General features: G+C 38.7%; 2 protein-coding genes across 5 annotated transcripts in view; one reads left to right on the forward strand and one right to left on the reverse strand.

The window, feature by feature from the left end:
• The first annotated feature begins 9,032 nt into the window (after window positions 1-9,032).
• Window positions 9,033-13,602, forward strand: LOC137944493 (PTI1-like tyrosine-protein kinase 3). 2 transcript variants are annotated; one of them, XM_068790186.1, is made up of 8 exons: window positions 9,033-9,300; window positions 10,214-10,391; window positions 10,683-10,936; window positions 11,092-11,218; window positions 11,305-11,578; window positions 12,100-12,232; window positions 12,330-12,416; window positions 12,958-13,602. In XM_068790186.1, the coding sequence occupies exons 2-8, from the start codon at window positions 10,298-10,300 to the stop codon at window positions 13,090-13,092; spliced, it is 1,104 nt and encodes a 367-aa protein (XP_068646287.1). In that variant the 5' UTR covers window positions 9,033-9,300; window positions 10,214-10,297; the 3' UTR covers window positions 13,093-13,602. The 2 variants fall into 2 exon arrangements, with proteins under 2 accessions (XP_068646287.1, XP_068646281.1); XM_068790180.1 differs by lacking the exon at window positions 9,033-9,300 and adding an exon at window positions 9,514-9,809.
• A 1,127-nt stretch (window positions 13,603-14,729) lies between these two features.
• Window positions 14,730-17,845, reverse strand: part of LOC137958211 (uncharacterized) — a 35,201-nt gene continuing 32,085 nt past the window's right edge. For all 3 annotated transcript variants that reach the window (XM_068805264.1, XM_068805263.1, XM_068805262.1), the window contains one exon: window positions 14,730-15,147. In XM_068805264.1, the coding sequence (XP_068661365.1) occupies window positions 15,097-15,147 (51 nt within the window). In that variant the 3' untranslated portion in view covers window positions 14,730-15,096. The remainder of the gene's footprint in view (window positions 15,148-17,845) is intronic.

Below are 17,845 nucleotides of genomic sequence, written 5' to 3' on the forward strand. Positions count from 1 at the left end.
ATATTCACTTAGATTACATAAAAAAAACCAGGCTCACTAGCCTAGACCGAAAAAGTGATTTTCCATTAGCTCACTAGGCTACACCAGCCTAAAACCACATAAGGGTATTAAAGAGTTCACTAGGCGCACCAATTTAGACCCAAAGAAAGATTTTAGCACCGCCTACCTACACAAGGTCTTATAGCTTACAATAGTTAATGCCATTTGTCAATTTTTATACTTCATCTCAAAACAATGTTTTACATTTAATGTTCAATGGCAAATATACTCTCTTAACAACTATATTTCAGCCACTACAACTTCTTAACTTCTACACTTCAACCACCAACAACTTCTCTCAAATAATCTTCAGCAGCTAATACACCCTCTCTACCTCAACTCCTTATCCACTACAACTTCTCTCAAATAATTTATGGTAAGAAAAGTCTTACCTACCTATGAATTGACCTACGTAGCAAGGATTGTTTGATCTTTATATAACTCAATGTAACTTGCCTCTCAATAAGCATATTTAACAATCCAATCTCAAACTAATAGATACTACAATTCCTAAGCACTTTCTCAAGGTAATTAGCAGCTCAAAGTAGTCCTTAATGATCATATATGAAAATTAATGACAAAGTGAACTGAAATTGATTTTCAAACCAGCATACAAATCTGATTAATTTAATGGTTGATTTCAAAATATAGCTCAAGAGTAGTAATCTGAATTTTATTGAGTAATAACTCTAGTTCGGTATACTCTACCAAGTATGTTCAAATATCTCAAAATATATGCATATAAATACTTGGATTTACAATCTTATCCCTAATTTTTAATCTTTTGCAAAACCCCTTTTCTTTGCCCCACCAAATCTAGAATGTTTGCATGTACAAAGTGATTTGAAAATAGAAAGCTCAAGAAAGTTTAATAATAAGTGGAAGTCAACATAACACAACATCAAAATACAATTATTGAATCGAAACTGATCTTTAAATCAATAGGCACACGTTTAGCAAACTAAGATCTAAGTATTCTAAAATGATTTAAAAGAAAGAGTGTTGGAATATTTTACTCAATAGAGAGAATTATTGATGCTAGAAATTGATTTTTTTATTTTTTAAATATTCAAACTAATTCAAAAAATATGAAAAATATGTATTAAATCAATTTTTTACTATTGAATACTGTGATAGGTTACTTGTAAATTTTGGAGACTTACAACTCTTGGAATTGAGCTTGAATGATTGCAAATTTAAATTTTTATATAATGGAGTCAATCACATGTTAAGGGAGCAACTCCACTTGATGAACTCAACTTCTTTTTCAATTTTAAAATTTTTGTGAGTAAGGTTTGTCTCCTTCCCGCTTTACAGGGTTGAATCCTGATGTTCGGAGTTGACTCTCATGATGGATTTGAAATTATTCAATTTTCTAACTGAAATGGTTGAATTATTGCTATGTGCTCGACTCCTCTTGCTCGTTTTACTCTTCTTACTTCTTTTATGTCGATTACTTGTTTATTTTTCTCGTTCAACAAAATGGTACTACTAGGCCATTTGGATGGTGTTTTTGTTTTTTTGTTTTATTTTTGTGCATGAACTATTTGTTCCCATTAGGTTGTTTAGACAATCTTTTGACATTTGAATGGGTATACAACAAAAAATCATATTAAGCCCCTTTTGACCTGCACAACATTAGTAACTTGAGAGTTTATTATCATCAAAATTATCTCATAGAGATCTTGAGACCAGCATAATTTTGATATATGACCTTCCTAGAACTCATTTCCAAGTGTAACCAACTACACCCAACTCAGGACTATTTGATCCAGTGGATGGTGTGATTTTTCCATGAGATCTTGAGACCAACATAATTTTAAAATATGACCTTCCTAGAATTCATTTCCAAATGAAACCAACTACACCCAACTCAAAACCATTTGATTCTAAGTGTTTAAGTGCCCAAGTTGGTTCCAGAATCTGTCGCCCTTTTCTGCACTACAGAACTCTCCTGCCATGCACAAAGGGAGGTGGTGGGCTTTAGTAAATAATTTGATTTTTCTAGTCAAGATCTATTAATGTTTTCACATCAATTATCTGCTATGTCTGAATCACAAGTTTTTATTAAGAATTATGATATCTAATTAGTCATATTTGAAAATTTAATCAATGGACTTTTTTAATATAAAAATTTCATAAACGAACTTTTGAAATGTTCATACTTGATTCAATCCAAGAAGCAGAAGCTGCTACAGCAGAGGGATATTCAGCCACCACTGCAAAACTGCACTTAGCTAACTTACAGGAAAAGGAGGTAGAACAAAAGAATTACCCAAAGAGGATATAGAAATTTACAGAGGAATCGAAAAATCTGCGCAAGGAAGAAGTCATGAAATTGGAAGCCGACTGCTATCTTAGTTTTTGCTTCCGGCTTTGGTCCTCTTTCTGCCATCAACTACAAAGCCAGATTTGACTGTTGGAAAATCGAGTCAAAATGTGTTTGTTTAATTGACTGTTGGATTAACAAAACTCCTGGTGGAGATCATTGAAGCGACCCTATCACTATCCTCCAAAGTCCAAACTGGCTCTTCCTGGAGTTACGCAACAGAATCAAGAACTTCAGAACAACGAAACAATCTCGCAGACAGGTAGCCCAGAAGAACTGATTGCTACCACAGACCTCCTTTTGTCCTTCTTAATAATATTGCTATCGAGTCTTTCTCTGTCATAATTGTGTCCGTCTCCAGCAAATATGGAGGACATAGCAACTTTTCTTTTTTAAACAGGTGTAGAATTAACCATTCTTCCATTGGAATTGAGCCCGCTCCATTGGAATGGCTCTCCTCTGCCTCGAGCCTTCATCTGTTGGGACGGAGCTCTTGCCAATTGCCATAATGTTTGCCGTTGATCTGAATCTTGTCAATCATCTTGCGCAGAAAGTATGGAACGTAGTGATAAAGATCGATAGAATTAAAGATAGTCTCGAACTGTAGCTTTGAAGAATTGTAAACTCTATAGTTCTATTGTAGATCATGCTACGACACTTATTGTATGCATATAAATACTGCATACCTGATCAATGAAAATCATCAAAAAATTATTCTTCGTTCTTCTTTTTCTATATGGCATCAGAGCTCTCGATCGACAATCCATCTTCTTATCGCCGAAGACCTGACTGGAGCTCTCTCCTGCCCATCGCCCAGCGTCTACCACTGTCAGCATTCGCTGCCTCCGGATATTCCTCTCTGAGACAACAAAGCCTCCAATGAATCTGCCTATGTGGGAACTCACGCACCCGCGAAAGAAGAGCAGTCCACGATTCTGCTTTCGCAGTCCCGCTTGGCCCCAAACCCATAACCTCTTCTTCCTCCTTTGTTTCAATCTTCCCCGAGCTATCACCATTAACGCTCCTAGCATCACCTTCACCTTCACCATCACCAACTGTAACCGTCGTACGACATCATCATTGTCATCATCGCCCCGCTGCCACCAAAGAATCGCATATGTGATTATACTTTTGTCGTCCAGCTTGGAATTGAGCCCACTCCATTGGAATGGCTCTCCCCTACCTCGAGCCTTCATTTGTTGATTTGCCCCTACACAGTCATCATTGGGACAGAGCTCTTGCCAATTGCCATAATGTTTGCCGTTGATCTGAATCTTGTCAATCATCTTGCGCAGAAAGTATGGAACGTAGTGATAAAGATCGATAGAATTCAACATAGTCTCGAACTGTAGCTTTGAAGAATTGTAAACTCTATAGTTCTATTGTAGATCATGTTACGACACTTATTGTATGCATATAAATACTGCATACCTATTCAATGAAAATCATCAAAATATTATTCTTCGTTCTTCTTCTTCTATATGGCATCAGAGCTCTCGATCGACAATCCCTCTTCCTGTTGTCGAAGACCTGACTGGAGCTCTCTCCTGCCCATCATCCAGCATTTGCCACTGTCAGAATTCGCTGCCTCTTGATATTCCTCTCTAAGACAACAAAGCCTCCAATGAATCTGCCTATGTTCCCATTCACGCACCCGCGGAAGAAGAGCAGTCCACGATTCTGCTTTCGCAGTCCCGCTTGGGCCCAAACCCATAACCTCTTCTTCCTCCTTTGTTTCAATCTTCCCCGAGCTATCACCATTGACGCTCCTAGCGTCACCTTCACCTTCACCATCACCAACTGTAATTGTCGTACGACATCATCATTGTCATCATCGCCCCGCTACCACCAAAGAATCGCGTATGTGATTATGCTTTTGTCATCCAGCTTGGCATTGAATCCGCTCCATTGGAATGGCTCTCCTCTACCTCGAGCCTTCATCTGTTGATTTGCCCCTACACAGTCATCATTGGGACGGAGTTCTTACCAATTGCCATAATGTTTGCCGTTGATCTGAATCTTGTCAATCATCTTGCGCAGAAAGTATGGAACGTAGTGATAAAGATCGATAGAATTCAAGATAGTCTCGAACTGTAGCTTTGAAGAATTGTAAACTCTATAGTTCTGTTGTAGATCATGCTACAATACTTATTTTAAGCATATAAATACTGCATACATGTTCAATGAAAATCATCAAAAAATTAATTCTTCGTTCTTCTTCTTCTATATGGCATCAAAGCTCTCGATCGACAATCCCTCTTCCTGTCGCTGAAGACCTGACTGGAGCTCTCTCCTACCCATCGCCCAATGTCTGCCACTGTTAGCATTTGCTGCCTCAGGATATTCCTCTCTGAGACAACAAAGCCTCCAATGAATCTGCCTATGTTCCCATTCACATACCCGCGGAAGAAGAGCAGTCCACGATTCTCCTTTCGCAGTCCCGCTTGGCCCCAAACCCATTACCTCTTCTTCCTCCTTTGTTTCAATCTTCCCCAAGCTATCACCATTGATGCTCCTAGCGTCACCTTCACCTTCACCATCACCAACTATAACCGTCGTACAACATCATCATTGTCATCATCGCCCTGTTGCCACCAAAGAATCGCGTATGTGATTATGCTTTTGTTGTTCAGCTTGGAATTGAGCCCGCTCCATTGGAATGGCTCTCCTCTACCTCGAGCCTTCATCTGTTGATTTGCCCCCTACACAGTCATCATTGGGACGGAGCTCTTGCGAATTGCCATAATGTTTGTCGTTGATCTGAATCTTGTCAATCATTTTGCACTAAAGATCGATATAATTTAATATAGTCTCAAACTGTAGCTTTGAAGAATTGTAAACTCTATACTTCTATTGTAGATCATGCTACGATACTTATTGTAAGCATATAAATGCTGCATACCTATTCAATGAAAATCATCAAAAAATTATTCTTCGTTCTTCTTCTTCTATATGGCATCAAAGCTCTCAATTGACAATCCCTCTTCCTATCGCCGAAGACCTGACTGGAGCTCTCTCCTGCCCATCGCCCAGCGTCTGCCACTGTCAGCATTCGCTGCCTCAGGATATTCCTCTTTGAGACAATAAAGCCTCCGATGAATCTGCCTATATTCCCATTCACGCACCCGCGGAAGAAGAGCAGTCCACGATTCTGCTTTCGCGGTCCCGCTTGGCCCCAAACCTATAACCTCTTCTTCTTCCTTTGTTTCAATCTTCCCCGAGCTATCACCATTGACGCTCCTAACGTCACCTTCACCTTCACCATCGCCAACTGTAACCATCGTACGACATCATCATTGTCATCATCGCCTCGCTGCCACCAAAGAATCGCGTATGTGATTATGCTTTTGTCGTCCAGCTTGGAATTGAGCCCGCTCCATTGGAATGGCTTTCCTCTACCTCGAGCCTTCATCTGTTGAGTTGCCCCTGCATAGTCATCACTTGGACGGAGCTCTTGCCAATTGCCATAATGTTTGCCATTGATCTGAATCTTTTCAATCATCTTGTGCAGAAAGTATGGAACGTAGTGATAAATATCGATAGAATTCAAGATAGTCTCGAACTGTAGCTTTGAAGAATTGTAAACTCTATAGTTCTGTTGTAGATCATGCTACGACACTTATTGTATGCATATAAATACTGCATACCTATTCAATGAAAATCATCAAAAAATTATTCTTCGTTCTTCTTCTTCTATATGGCATCAGAGCTCTCGATCGACAATCCCTCTTCCTGTCACCGAAGACCTGACTGGAGCTCTCTCCTGCCCATCACCCAACGTCTGCCACTGTCAGCATTCGATGCCTCAAGATATTCCTCTCTGAGACAACAAAGCCTCCAATGAATCTGCCTATATTCCCATTCACGCACCCGCGGAAGAAGAGCAGTCCACAATTCTGCTTTCGCAGTCCCGCTTGGGCCCAAACCCATAACCTCTTCTTACTCCTTTGTTTCAATCTTCCCCGAGCTATCACCATTGATGCTCCTAGCGTCACCTTCACCTGCATCATCGCCAGCTGTAACCATCGCACGACATCATTATTGTCATCATCGCCCCGCTGCCACCAAAGAATTGCGTATGTAATTATGCTTTTGTCGTCCAGCTCGGCCCTTCAGAGTCCTCCCCCCCCGGTAACTCTTGTTCTATCAGATAACTCACAGAATTTGGTTGTTGCAAATGGATTTTTTATACTAAATATCTCTCCAGTGACTCTATTGACAGGTACAAGACTCGTTTAGTTTCCAAAGGGTTTCACTAGCGCCCAAGGGTTGACTAACATGAAACTTTTAGTCACGTTGTCTAGCCTATCACTATTCGCATTGTTCTTAGTCTTGCAGTAAATCATGGTTGGTCGCTTCGACAACTTGATATCAATAATGAGTTTCTCCAAGGTAGTCTATCTAAAGATGTCTTTAGACACAACCACTATATTTTATTGATCTTGATCATCCCCATCATGTCTGCAAACTTTGCAAGGCCATCTATGGTCTCAAGCAAAGCTCCTCATGCTTGGTATCTTAAGTTGCATTAGTTTTTCATCACTTGTAGCTTCACCAACTCTCATGCAAACTTCTTTCTATTTATCTCTCACACTGGTACTATTGTGTTGTATATTCTTGTATGTGTGGATGACATTATTATTACAGAAGACAATGATCAAGCTATAGTAACATTCATCCACCTTCTTGCTCAGAGATTTTCACTTAAAAATCTTGGCTTCTTGACTTACTTTCTCGGAATTGAAGTTATTCCTCATTCTCAAGGATTACTTCTGTCTCAACGCCAATATATCTCTAATCTACTTGTTTGCACACACATGACAAATGCAAAGCTTGTATTTACACCCCTTACCATGTCATCTAAACTCACACTTTACTTTGACATGATACTCTTTGATGCATCTGAATATTGGATTGTTGTTGGTAGTCTACAATACTTGCCTCTCACTCACCTTAACATTACTTATGTGGTGAATAAGTTATCCAAGTTTATGTATTGTTCTAGTACTGACCACTAGGATGTTGTCAAGTGATTATTGCGCTATCTTTGTGGGACTCCGGATCATGGTATTGTAATACATCGACAATCTATTTTGTTTCTTCATGCATTCTCTGATGCTAACTAAGTAAGAAACAATGATGATTTCACTTCTGTTGGTGCCTTTCTTGTTTTCCAAGGTTGCAATCTTATCTCTTGGAGTTCTAAGAAACAAAGGACTGTAACTCGATCCTCTACTAAGGCAGAATATCGATCTATTGCAACCACTGCAGCTAAGATCCTTTGGATATGTTCTCTTTTCACTGAACTTGGTGTTATTCTTTCTCGAGAACCGGTGTTTTATTTGCGACAATATCAACCCTAAAAATCAGTGCTCCAATCCAGTCTTTCACTCGTGTATGAACACATGTATATTTGGATTACCACTTAATTCGAGAACAAGTTCAGAGAGGTGCTCTTCGGGTTACCCATGTCTCCTCTACTAATCAGTTAGCAGATGCTCTCACCAAATCACTTCCGTGAACACGTTTCTTCTTCTTGAAGATCAAAATTAGACTCTCCTCTCAGAGCTTCATCTTGTAGGAGCCTGATAGAGATAAAGATAAGGGTTGATAGAATTCGAGATAGTCTCAAACTGTAACTCTACAGTTTTGTTGCAAATCATGCTACAATACTTATTGTAATCCTATAAATATTGTATACCTGTTAAATAAAAATCATCAAAAAATTATTCTTTCGCTCTTCGGTAGGAGAGGTGGGGGGGGGGGGGGGGGGGGTAGGGAAGGGCCTCCCCTCTCCCTTCCTTGTATCCTCCAAGAGGACAAGGGGAATGCCCTTCTCAACTTTAGCCCTATAGAAAAATATGAGTTGGGATCTAAAATTGGTCCAAGATTACCTAACTTTATGAAAAACAGCCGGGCAATGTGTGGATGATAGGAATTCATAGTGGGATCTGTAGGAATCATTTATGTTCATGCCTGACAGGCGGGTCTAGAGATTTATTAGAAATTCATTGGGAGCCAAAATCCAATATCATCAATTCCAAATAAAATCTTCGCATTAACTGGTTCAGCAATCTGGGGGGCCAAATCCTCGGTTAAACACGTTGCCTATAAAAGACCCAGTCGTGGATCTCTAGGTGCAATATGTGGGACCTGGACAGGATCTTAATCGTAACCTCTGCATTCAAAATTATGAACAAATTCGTTGAACTTGAAAGTAAATTGTTTGAATTTCGTTCGATCCATACACTCGATTAGTCTTCTTTTTGTTGCCTTTTTCTTTTGCGTTTTCCTTTACAGGCTGTGATTGCACCGACGGCTGTGATCACATCTATCTAAAAAACGGTGGGCCCCTGTTATTGAACTCTAACGGCGTGGACCTCCAGCCGACAGATCATTTCCAGTTCTTTGTCATCCTTGGAGTCCGTTATTCCAGAAACGGAGAGAACTGTAGTCCTCGTGAGCACCAGAGCTCCTGATCCCGCGTCCTTCGAATTGAAAACCCAGCCCGACAGAACCTGATTGAGGTTTGCAACTCGGGAGCACGACAGAGACGATGGTCCGGTGCAACGGGAAACGGGGAGGGAACCGGGTTTAACTTTCGGGGTAATATATAGATTAAAAACCAACCGTGTCCTGGCTCGTTCTTTTCCTGCCTCGTCTCGAGAAATTATGAAATGACCACCAACGGAAGCCCTCCTTGCTGGAACTTTCCTCAACAAACCGTCGACTTCTTTTAAGCGAGGGCTCTCCGTTGGCGAGACCCCCCCCCTTCAAAGTGACATCATTCTTCTTCCTTTCACCGCTCTTCCCTGTCCATACTTTCTCACCATTTCTTAAACAGTATCACTTTCCTTTGTCAAACGAACACGAATCTGAGGAGGAAGAATTAAGGAACCGAACAGGAAATTTGCTGCACGGGCGGAAACCGGGTATGTGTTGAATTGTTATTCGTTTTCTTATTCTTTTTTCCGATTTTTTTATTGGATTTGGAGTGAGGGTCGACCAATTTACGAATTGGATCCGTCGGTTTCTTTCCGGGTAAGGGCCGTAAAGTGGGGCTTTGTGGTTATTTTCGGTGCTTGTCTTTATTGGATTCTATTCCAAACGAATCGAATCTTTTTCTTCTTTTTCTTCGGGCTGCTTTTGTATGGAGCGTTCTTCTGGAAGCTAGGGCTTGATTTTACTTTTCTGTTTTTTTTTTGTTTTTTTGGTTAGTGTAGTCGAATTATTGTGTTGTAGCTGTTGAAAGTTGGGTTATGTATTTGATCGTTTCTACTGGGGGAACGGCGTTCTGTCTTGCTGTCCTGGTGTATACTTCTTGATTGAGTTGTATCTCTGGTTATAGGATCCAATAGTTCTGGAATTGAAGGAGTTTTCTTTCTTATTTTAATTATTCCTGATTTTTATGGAGGACGACACTCAATTGCGCGGTCTGCTGGTGAGGTTTTCCAGAACATTCACCTGTTTTTTACATTTCGCTCGTCATGTTTCGTGAACATTTTCAGCCAAATTTCGTAAATCCCCTCTTATTAAAGATATCATCTGCCCCTGTGCTTGATGCATCCTATTCTGCTTTTATTGGAAAGAACTCGCTTATATATTTAATTTTATTTTTGCCCTATTCTCGTGGATTGTTTCTGTGCCTGTTTGTTGACAGTACTCTCAGTTCGTTTGCTTTTTTTTTTTTTTCTTTTTTTTTTGTAACTCTTAAAGAGTATCGGGAAAATATTGGAAGTTGTGTGGTGCTTTTCCTCTCCTCAGTTGTGGCTAGGATGGTATTTATTTTAACTCTTCTGTACATCCTATGTATTCCAGTGGTTAACTTGTCTTTCAATGTTGCAGGCGCATACACATTCGCCTAGTTTCTCTGCACGTCTTGAAAATATCTTAAATTGGTTCAGAAGAGAAATAAAGAAGGAAAAAACGATGAAGCGCTGGTTGTGTTGTACATGTCAAGCGGATGAAAGTTACCATCCCCAGGACAATGACTTCCAGAAGAATCTGAAAGAATTTCAAGAAGGTAGGTTATTTGACATTTTGGAAATGTACTCTTGTGCCTTCTGAAATTGATTCACTAAAATGACTAGGGGATTGGACTTTTGTGTTCTTGTATACAGTAGCTTGAATGCTTACTTAGAGCTGCTTCTAATTGGATAAAAAAAAATTGAGAACAATTTGAATAAATTATTACATTGTAATATCTGAGAATTGTATCTTACCTAGTACAACCTGTCTATATGTTCCTTTGCTATGAGATTGAATGCAGGTAGCTGTTATGACACATTTTCTTTATTCTGTGATGGTGTTTTAGGAAACCAGAAAGGTCCAAAGGTGTCATCTACGTTCAAAAGTGAACAACCTAGAGCACCTCCAGAAATTGATGTACCTGCTCTTGCTTTAGATGAAATTAAAGAAAAAACAGATAACTTTGGCTCCAAGGCATTAATTGGTGAAGGATCTTATGGAAGAGTGTACTATGGAACTTTATATGATGGAAGAGCCGTGGCAATTAAGAAGCTTGATGTTTCATCTGAACCTGAATCTAATGGTGAATTTTTAACTCAGGTACTAACTTAGCATGGAGGCTTATATATATTCTTTTTAATTGCTACAAGAATTTATCGTTGACTGCAAAGGGGTTGTTTTGGCTTTTTATTTTTTAACTTTTTCCATTTTTTCTTTCTCGCACTCTGTGACTGTGATGTTATTTTCTACACCAGGTTGCTGTCGTCTCAAAACTGAAGCATGATAATCTTGTTGAGTTACTTGGTTACTGTGTGGAAGGAAACCTACGTGTGTTAGCATACGAATTTGCGACAATGGGTTCACTGCATGATATTTTGCACGGTATGCTGTTGCAGCAAGATAATTAGCTGTATGTTTCCATTTATGCATTTTTAGATTCTTGATGCATCTACTAGTCAACATTTTAGGTAGGAAAGGAGTGCAAGGGGCACAACCAGGTCCAACGCTTGACTGGATGCAGAGGGTCAGAATTGCTGTTGATGCTGCAAGAGGTCTTGAGTGTTTGCATGAGAAGGTTCAACCATCCATTATACACCGCGATATCAGATCAAGCAATGTACTTTTATTTGAGGACTTCAAAGCAAAAATTGCTGATTTTAACCTTTCAAATCAGCCTCCTGACATGGCTGCTCGTCTTCATTCTACCCGTGTTTTGGGTACCTTTGGGTATCATGCACCTGAGTAAGTGATTAAAATGTGATTTATAATCATGGCTATATGTTGCGTTTATGTTGTGCCATGTAAGCTATGAATGTTTGGTTGTATTTTGCGGAGAGCAACTATCTTTACCAGCATACTATGCTGGTATTTCACATATCAGCTTCCTATTCTTGATGTATAGCGTAGTTACTCTTGTGTGCTCTTGGCAAGCAGACTAGATGGGAGAGTAGGCAATTTGAACTACTTAGGTAAAGTCTATAATTAGCTTTAGAGTAAATATGATAATAAAATGATTCTTCCAATTTCTTATGAATGTTTTGTTGTTACACTCATTGCATCCAAAGCTGGAGGGTTGTTCAAAACAGAAAACACACTTTGTTTTTAAGATCCCCCTTTCTGTCATGCTCGCTTGTTAAGATGCCTATGACAAATAATTTTTTTTGAAAATGATGGCAAATTAATTCTATTTAGACATTTATGAGCTTTGAAGGTCGTTCCTTGCTAATCATATCATGACATTGTGCTCTTACAACAATTTGCAGGTATGCCATGACAGGACAGTTGACACAGAAAAGTGATGTATATAGTTTTGGTGTGGTACTTCTGGAGCTTCTTACCGGTAGAAAACCCGTTGATCATACAATGCCTCGTGGGCAACAGAGTCTTGTCACTTGGGTGAGGACCATATCATTGTTTCAACATTACCTTTGGATGGTTGGCAATAACTCACTAATGTTTCATTGCGCCTAATATCGTGTTTGTGCTTCTGCAGGCAACCCCTAGACTGAGTGAAGACAAGGTCAAACAATGTGTAGATCCAAAGCTAAAGGGTGATTATCCACCAAAGGGAGTTGCCAAGGTGTACATCTCTCTCTCTCTCTCTCTCTTTCTATCGCTCTCTTTTTCTCTCGTTCACACCTCAATAATACATATTTACGAGGATGAAAATTTGATATCTCCTGTGAAGTACGGGCGGGTACTGTACTTGAAAATTTGAGGGCAGAAGTGGGTTGTTACAATTGTTCGCTACGGGGAGAGGTGGTCAGAAATTTAGTTTGTGTAGGGAGTTGAACAGGAATGAGTTGATTGAAAAAGAGTAGGAGTGAAAGAATATAATACAGCAAAAATACTTGATCTCCACTCTAAAATATAAGTCAAATGAGACCGAATGACATATCTCCCATCCTAATCTAAGTTTTGAGTAGACCTGTATGTGGGGATGGCATTTAGGTCATATAGTTTCTGGTCCACTATTTTAATTTCTACCTATTCCCTGGGGGAAATAGTTTTTTATGTAGTCTCCCCAAATTTTCCATATTTCATCTTAACATGATACTTTTATCTGAAAATACACTCCTCTCTGTGGTATTTTCTTTTGAAATGTTTGGCTTGCACTGCAGTTAGCAGCTGTGGCAGCTTTGTGTGTCCAGTATGAAGCAGAATTTCGGCCAAACATGAGCATTGTGGTGAAGGCATTGCAACCACTTCTCCATCTTAAAGTTGCCCCTCCTGTTGCCCTGGCTTCTGAGATTTAAGACTACAGTTTTTCTCTTCTTTGTTTCTCTGATGTTAAAGAAGTCAAATATTTTCAGTGATGGGTTGGTTGTGTTCAAGGCGGATTAGTTGGTTGATCTTTGCATTCTTTTCTATTATTTAAAAAAAAAAAAATCTGACATGGGATTGAGTTGGTTGAGAGTCTGCCCCAACTGGGGAGCTCTAATATGCTAATCTTTTAAGTGGGGCAATCTTGCTATGGTGTCGTTATTACAATATTTTTTAAAGAAAAAAAGGTGAAAACAATGCCTTGGGCATTGCGGCTGCAAAGTGTCCATAATATGACGATGGCTTCTTCCTGGTTTAGAGTATGTTTTTTGGCAGAAACATTTGGCTTGTATAATATGTTGGTGTCTAGGTCTTGTTCGTTCTTAATGTCTATGACACATTTATTTCATTTGGCTTGTATAATAAATGTTTGAAACAGTCGAATTGGTCGTGGCCTGTTATAGACTTGATTCATTTGTTCGATCACTTCTACCAAGGGAGTCGTTGCTACAACACTTGTTTGTACGAGTTAGTATTTTTATTAGTATCAATTTCTTTAATTTTATATTCATTTAGATGTCCGATAAAATTATTCCCAAATGTAGAGGACTTGTTTCTGCCATTTATTGTTGTAAAAAGCAATTTGTTTATCCATTTGAATCGGCTGTTCATTATAATTACGAAAAAAAGGCTTGATTTTAGATGGGCATCATGATTCGGCCGGTACAACCCACGAGCTGATATGATCCAAAAGGAACATTTTAAATATATTTATGTAGATGCAAAATTTTTTAGATATGGTCAATGAGTATTCTAATATTGATATTAGTACACAGTCCAGCGGAGTCGGCAGTGGTGATTGTGATTTATTTACGTTGTCCCACATTTTAGTTAATTTTTTATTTTCAATGTCAGAATTATCATCAAGGATTTCAACCTCTCGATATAGTTTCGTTTTCAAGGTTTCATGGTTAATTTCAAAAGAATCGTGCATTGCCAGGGAGTTAGTCCTGTTTTAGAAATCTAGTGTTTTATATCATTTAAGAGTTAATTTATCCTTTACAAATTTGACTTAAATCTCTAGTAAACGGATTAGCTTAGAACTATCTGAGCAGTAACTATGACTTTTTTAATAATTTTCAATAAAGACAATTAATAATAGCTTAAGCACTCTTCATTGTTTATATTAACCATGTGGAGACTTTTCTTCCCTGGTGGGGGGTGGGGAGAAAGGACTGTATTTTTAGGAAAAGTTGGGTTGGGTTTAATCATGGCCTTGTGATCTGAAAGAGTTCTTATTTTTCAAATGCTATTTTTTAATTCAAAAGCATCAAATGTATATAAGAGAATAAAATGCCTTATTCTTCATCGATTTGCAGCTTATAGTAATTACTTATAGTATATTTTATTTTTTTCTACAAGTAATTTCTTAATCCACCCAGTTAAAACTAAAGACTTTTGATCTTCATCCGCATAGCCAGTTTATCTACCCAGTTAAAAACTATTGAGTTCTACTTGTCTAATAAGGGCACTCATTTTTCTAAATTAAACTGTCAATCAACCTTGACTGTTCCAATGCACCAAATCCATCTTCTCGCTCTGGTAGGATAAACCAACGAATTTGTCTCATCTTACTGTGCTTAAATCTCGTTCTAGATATGACCCAATTTTAGGTAACCCATGCACCACACCTCCAACCACCACAATGTCATTTGTGCTGGCCTGCTGGGTACAGCTCATCCATTCCAGTAAACGGGCTAATGCTTTCACTGTTGCACGCCAAAATGAACTTACAGACAACCATAGATTACATAACCTACTCAACTGAATGGGTTCAGGCATAACCTTGGCATAACCTTTTATAACTAAAGAGAAATCAGTAACGTTCTCATATCTGTTGCTCCTATACTACTAAAATACAAAAATGAACGAATTACAGTCACTTTAACATGCCTCCACTTCTAATAAAATCAACACGGCAGGGATGAATCGATGAATCATAGATTTCCATTGACTGATCTTCCATAACCATCTCTATGCAGTAACGGCTGCATTAAATAAATAAATAAATAAACACAGGAAAGGGAACTAGTAACTCCAACTGTCACAGTCAACAAGATGAATAATCATGGAAACGACATCAACGCAAAATGAAAACACAAACAGTGGAAGTAAAAAGGTCGGATCTTCTGCAATGTGTGCACAAACCAGAATTGACTCACGATTGAAGTTTTATTTTTTTTTTAAAAGTGAAATAGTATATAAATTTATAAGAGGGAAACAGACCTTGACAACAAACGACAAGCAGACCACTCAGAATCAATGCCAAAGTGGTCTCATCCTCACATCCTTAAAGCATTGATGAGGAACTCTCAACACATTTTATAACACAGAAAACAGTCTCTAGCGCTTCTTGTCCCAAATCAAAACAGGGATTCAACAGAAATCAGGTGCCAAGAGGGGCACAACTTGGATTGGTACGGGTCTAATGGCTCTACAGAAACCATATTTGCAAGGATATATAAAGACCTGACATGTCCACTACTACCAACTTAGATCATCACTTGGTACGGGCCAGCTGAAATCAACAATGCAATGGCATGGTGAATCACTCACCAAATTAATTAATGTTCCTTTGAATTGAGTTTACAAGTGAAAACACGTAGAATAAAATGCATTTTGTCTAAAATACCAGCAAAATGATGTTTATTATCCATTTTGGGTATTTGGCAGAATTGATGATTGAGAAGCCAAAAACAGCCAAGATATAACTTGAATTGTTAATAACATAGATTCTACTCTTCGGAATCAAGTTATGGATTTTGAGACTACTAAAGTTACGTAGTTGTTCCTTGAAGCTCTACATGCCTAAGAGAGCAATCTTTCTAGGGTGTATGAGTTATATAAAAATTTCTTTGGTCTGAAGCGAGGCAACAAAACAGTGACAGAATATTATAGTTCCTTTCTGGGTATTCGGCAAGAAATTAATGTTTACCATTCATTTACTACGGATGAATGGAAACTCAGGAAACAACAAATCAGCTCCTAGTGGCAAAATTCTTTGACAGTTTGGGTGTTGAAATTTATAATATAAAGGCACAAGTCCTAGCCTCTGATGAAGTACCTAACCTCTCTACTACTTTTAATAGGGTAAATTAGAGCTGAAAAAACAATTGTGCCTAAAACAGGGAAAGATGCCAAAGTGGTGAAGCCACTACTCTTAATACATCAGCTACAACATCCAGTTCCACTGAGTCGTCCAAGGACTCACAGGGACTAACAGAGGTAGAGATAGTTCAGGTCGAGGACAAAGACAAAGGGATGGCAAATCTGAGAGAAAGTGTGTTCATTTGAGGACGCACTAATCATTACTCGAACAGATCCTAGATAAAGTTTAGTAAGTCAGCATGGGCAAACTCTACTACACACAAGGGTACTGCCCTTGTATTCGTAATTACAGCACCTGTCCCACCTGGTGCCATAGATGAATTGCAACAATTAATTTAACAGCAACAACAGATTTCACAGCGTATGGCACAACTCTGCATTCCTTTTGCATCCTTGGCTCATATTACTCCCACAAGTATGCCTAGATATACCGTGTCTCATTCCCCATCTTGGCTACTTAATTCCAAAGCTACAAAACACATGTCAGGTATGTCTTCCTTAATGGATTTAAAAGAGTCTCTTCTTGTTAAGCATGTCAATCTTGCTGATGGGTCAGTTTCACCGGTACAAGGAGTGGGAAATGTCACTCCTTTTCTTTCAACTCAGTTTGCATTGCTAGCTCCCAAGTTTCCTTTCAATTTGCTATCCATCAGTCAAGTTGCTAAGTCCATGAATTGCTCTTTAACTCTTTACACTACTCGTTGTCTTTTTCAAGATCTCGTGATGAGGAAGACAATTGGTTATGCTTGTGAGAGAGAGGGATTGTATTATCTGGAAAGCCACAAACCAGATAATACCCTACATGAGCTACACCTAGCTGATTCACCTCTATAATGGCATCTCAGACTAGATCATCCATCGCCGGCAAGGTTGATTCAAGCAATTCTAGAATTTCCTTCCATCATTACTTTTCGGTGCAAATCATATCAACTGATCAAGCATCATCAGAGTTCTTTTCCAGTTTCATCTCATCAAACAAGTAAACTGTTTGAACTTGTCCACTCAGATGTTTGGGGTCCTTGTCCTGTGACTAGTCAATTCGGTCATAGGTATTTTATTTCGATCATTGATGATTTTAGTAGGTGTACTTAAATTTATTTCATTGTAAACTGATTTTTTTTTTAATTTACAGAATTGAAACACAACCTAAATCCCCTCCCCCACACTTAGAACTTACGTTGTCCCCAATGTAAGGTGAAATGTAAAGAGAGTAAAAATAACCAAAATATAAATGTGAAAGTGAAAAGAAAAAGGAACGAACTCCCTTTGGGTTGCCTCCCAAGCAACGCCTTTGTTTATTGTCATTGGATCGACTCAATGCTTCCCTCTTCAACTGGTATAAATTGGAATGTTGTTGCATTCTCCGCTTGGAAACCTTCATAAAATGGTTCAAGTCTATGGCCATTCACCTTGAACAATTTGGAAGTTGCTAAACTTTGAATTTCAACTGCACCATGAGGAAAAACATTAGTAACAATAAATGGTCCAATCCAACGAGAACGCAACTTACCCGAAAACAAACGAAGCCGTGAATGGTATAGAAGGACTTTTTGACCAACTTTAAACTCTTTCCTAGAG

Source organism: Aristolochia californica, unplaced genomic scaffold (assembly GCF_029961685.1).
Source record: "Aristolochia californica isolate CCGP_79_NKW_82.1479 unplaced genomic scaffold, dmAriCali1.0.hap1 SCAF_1, whole genome shotgun sequence".
Taxonomy (NCBI): domain Eukaryota; kingdom Viridiplantae; phylum Streptophyta; class Magnoliopsida; order Piperales; family Aristolochiaceae; genus Aristolochia; species Aristolochia californica.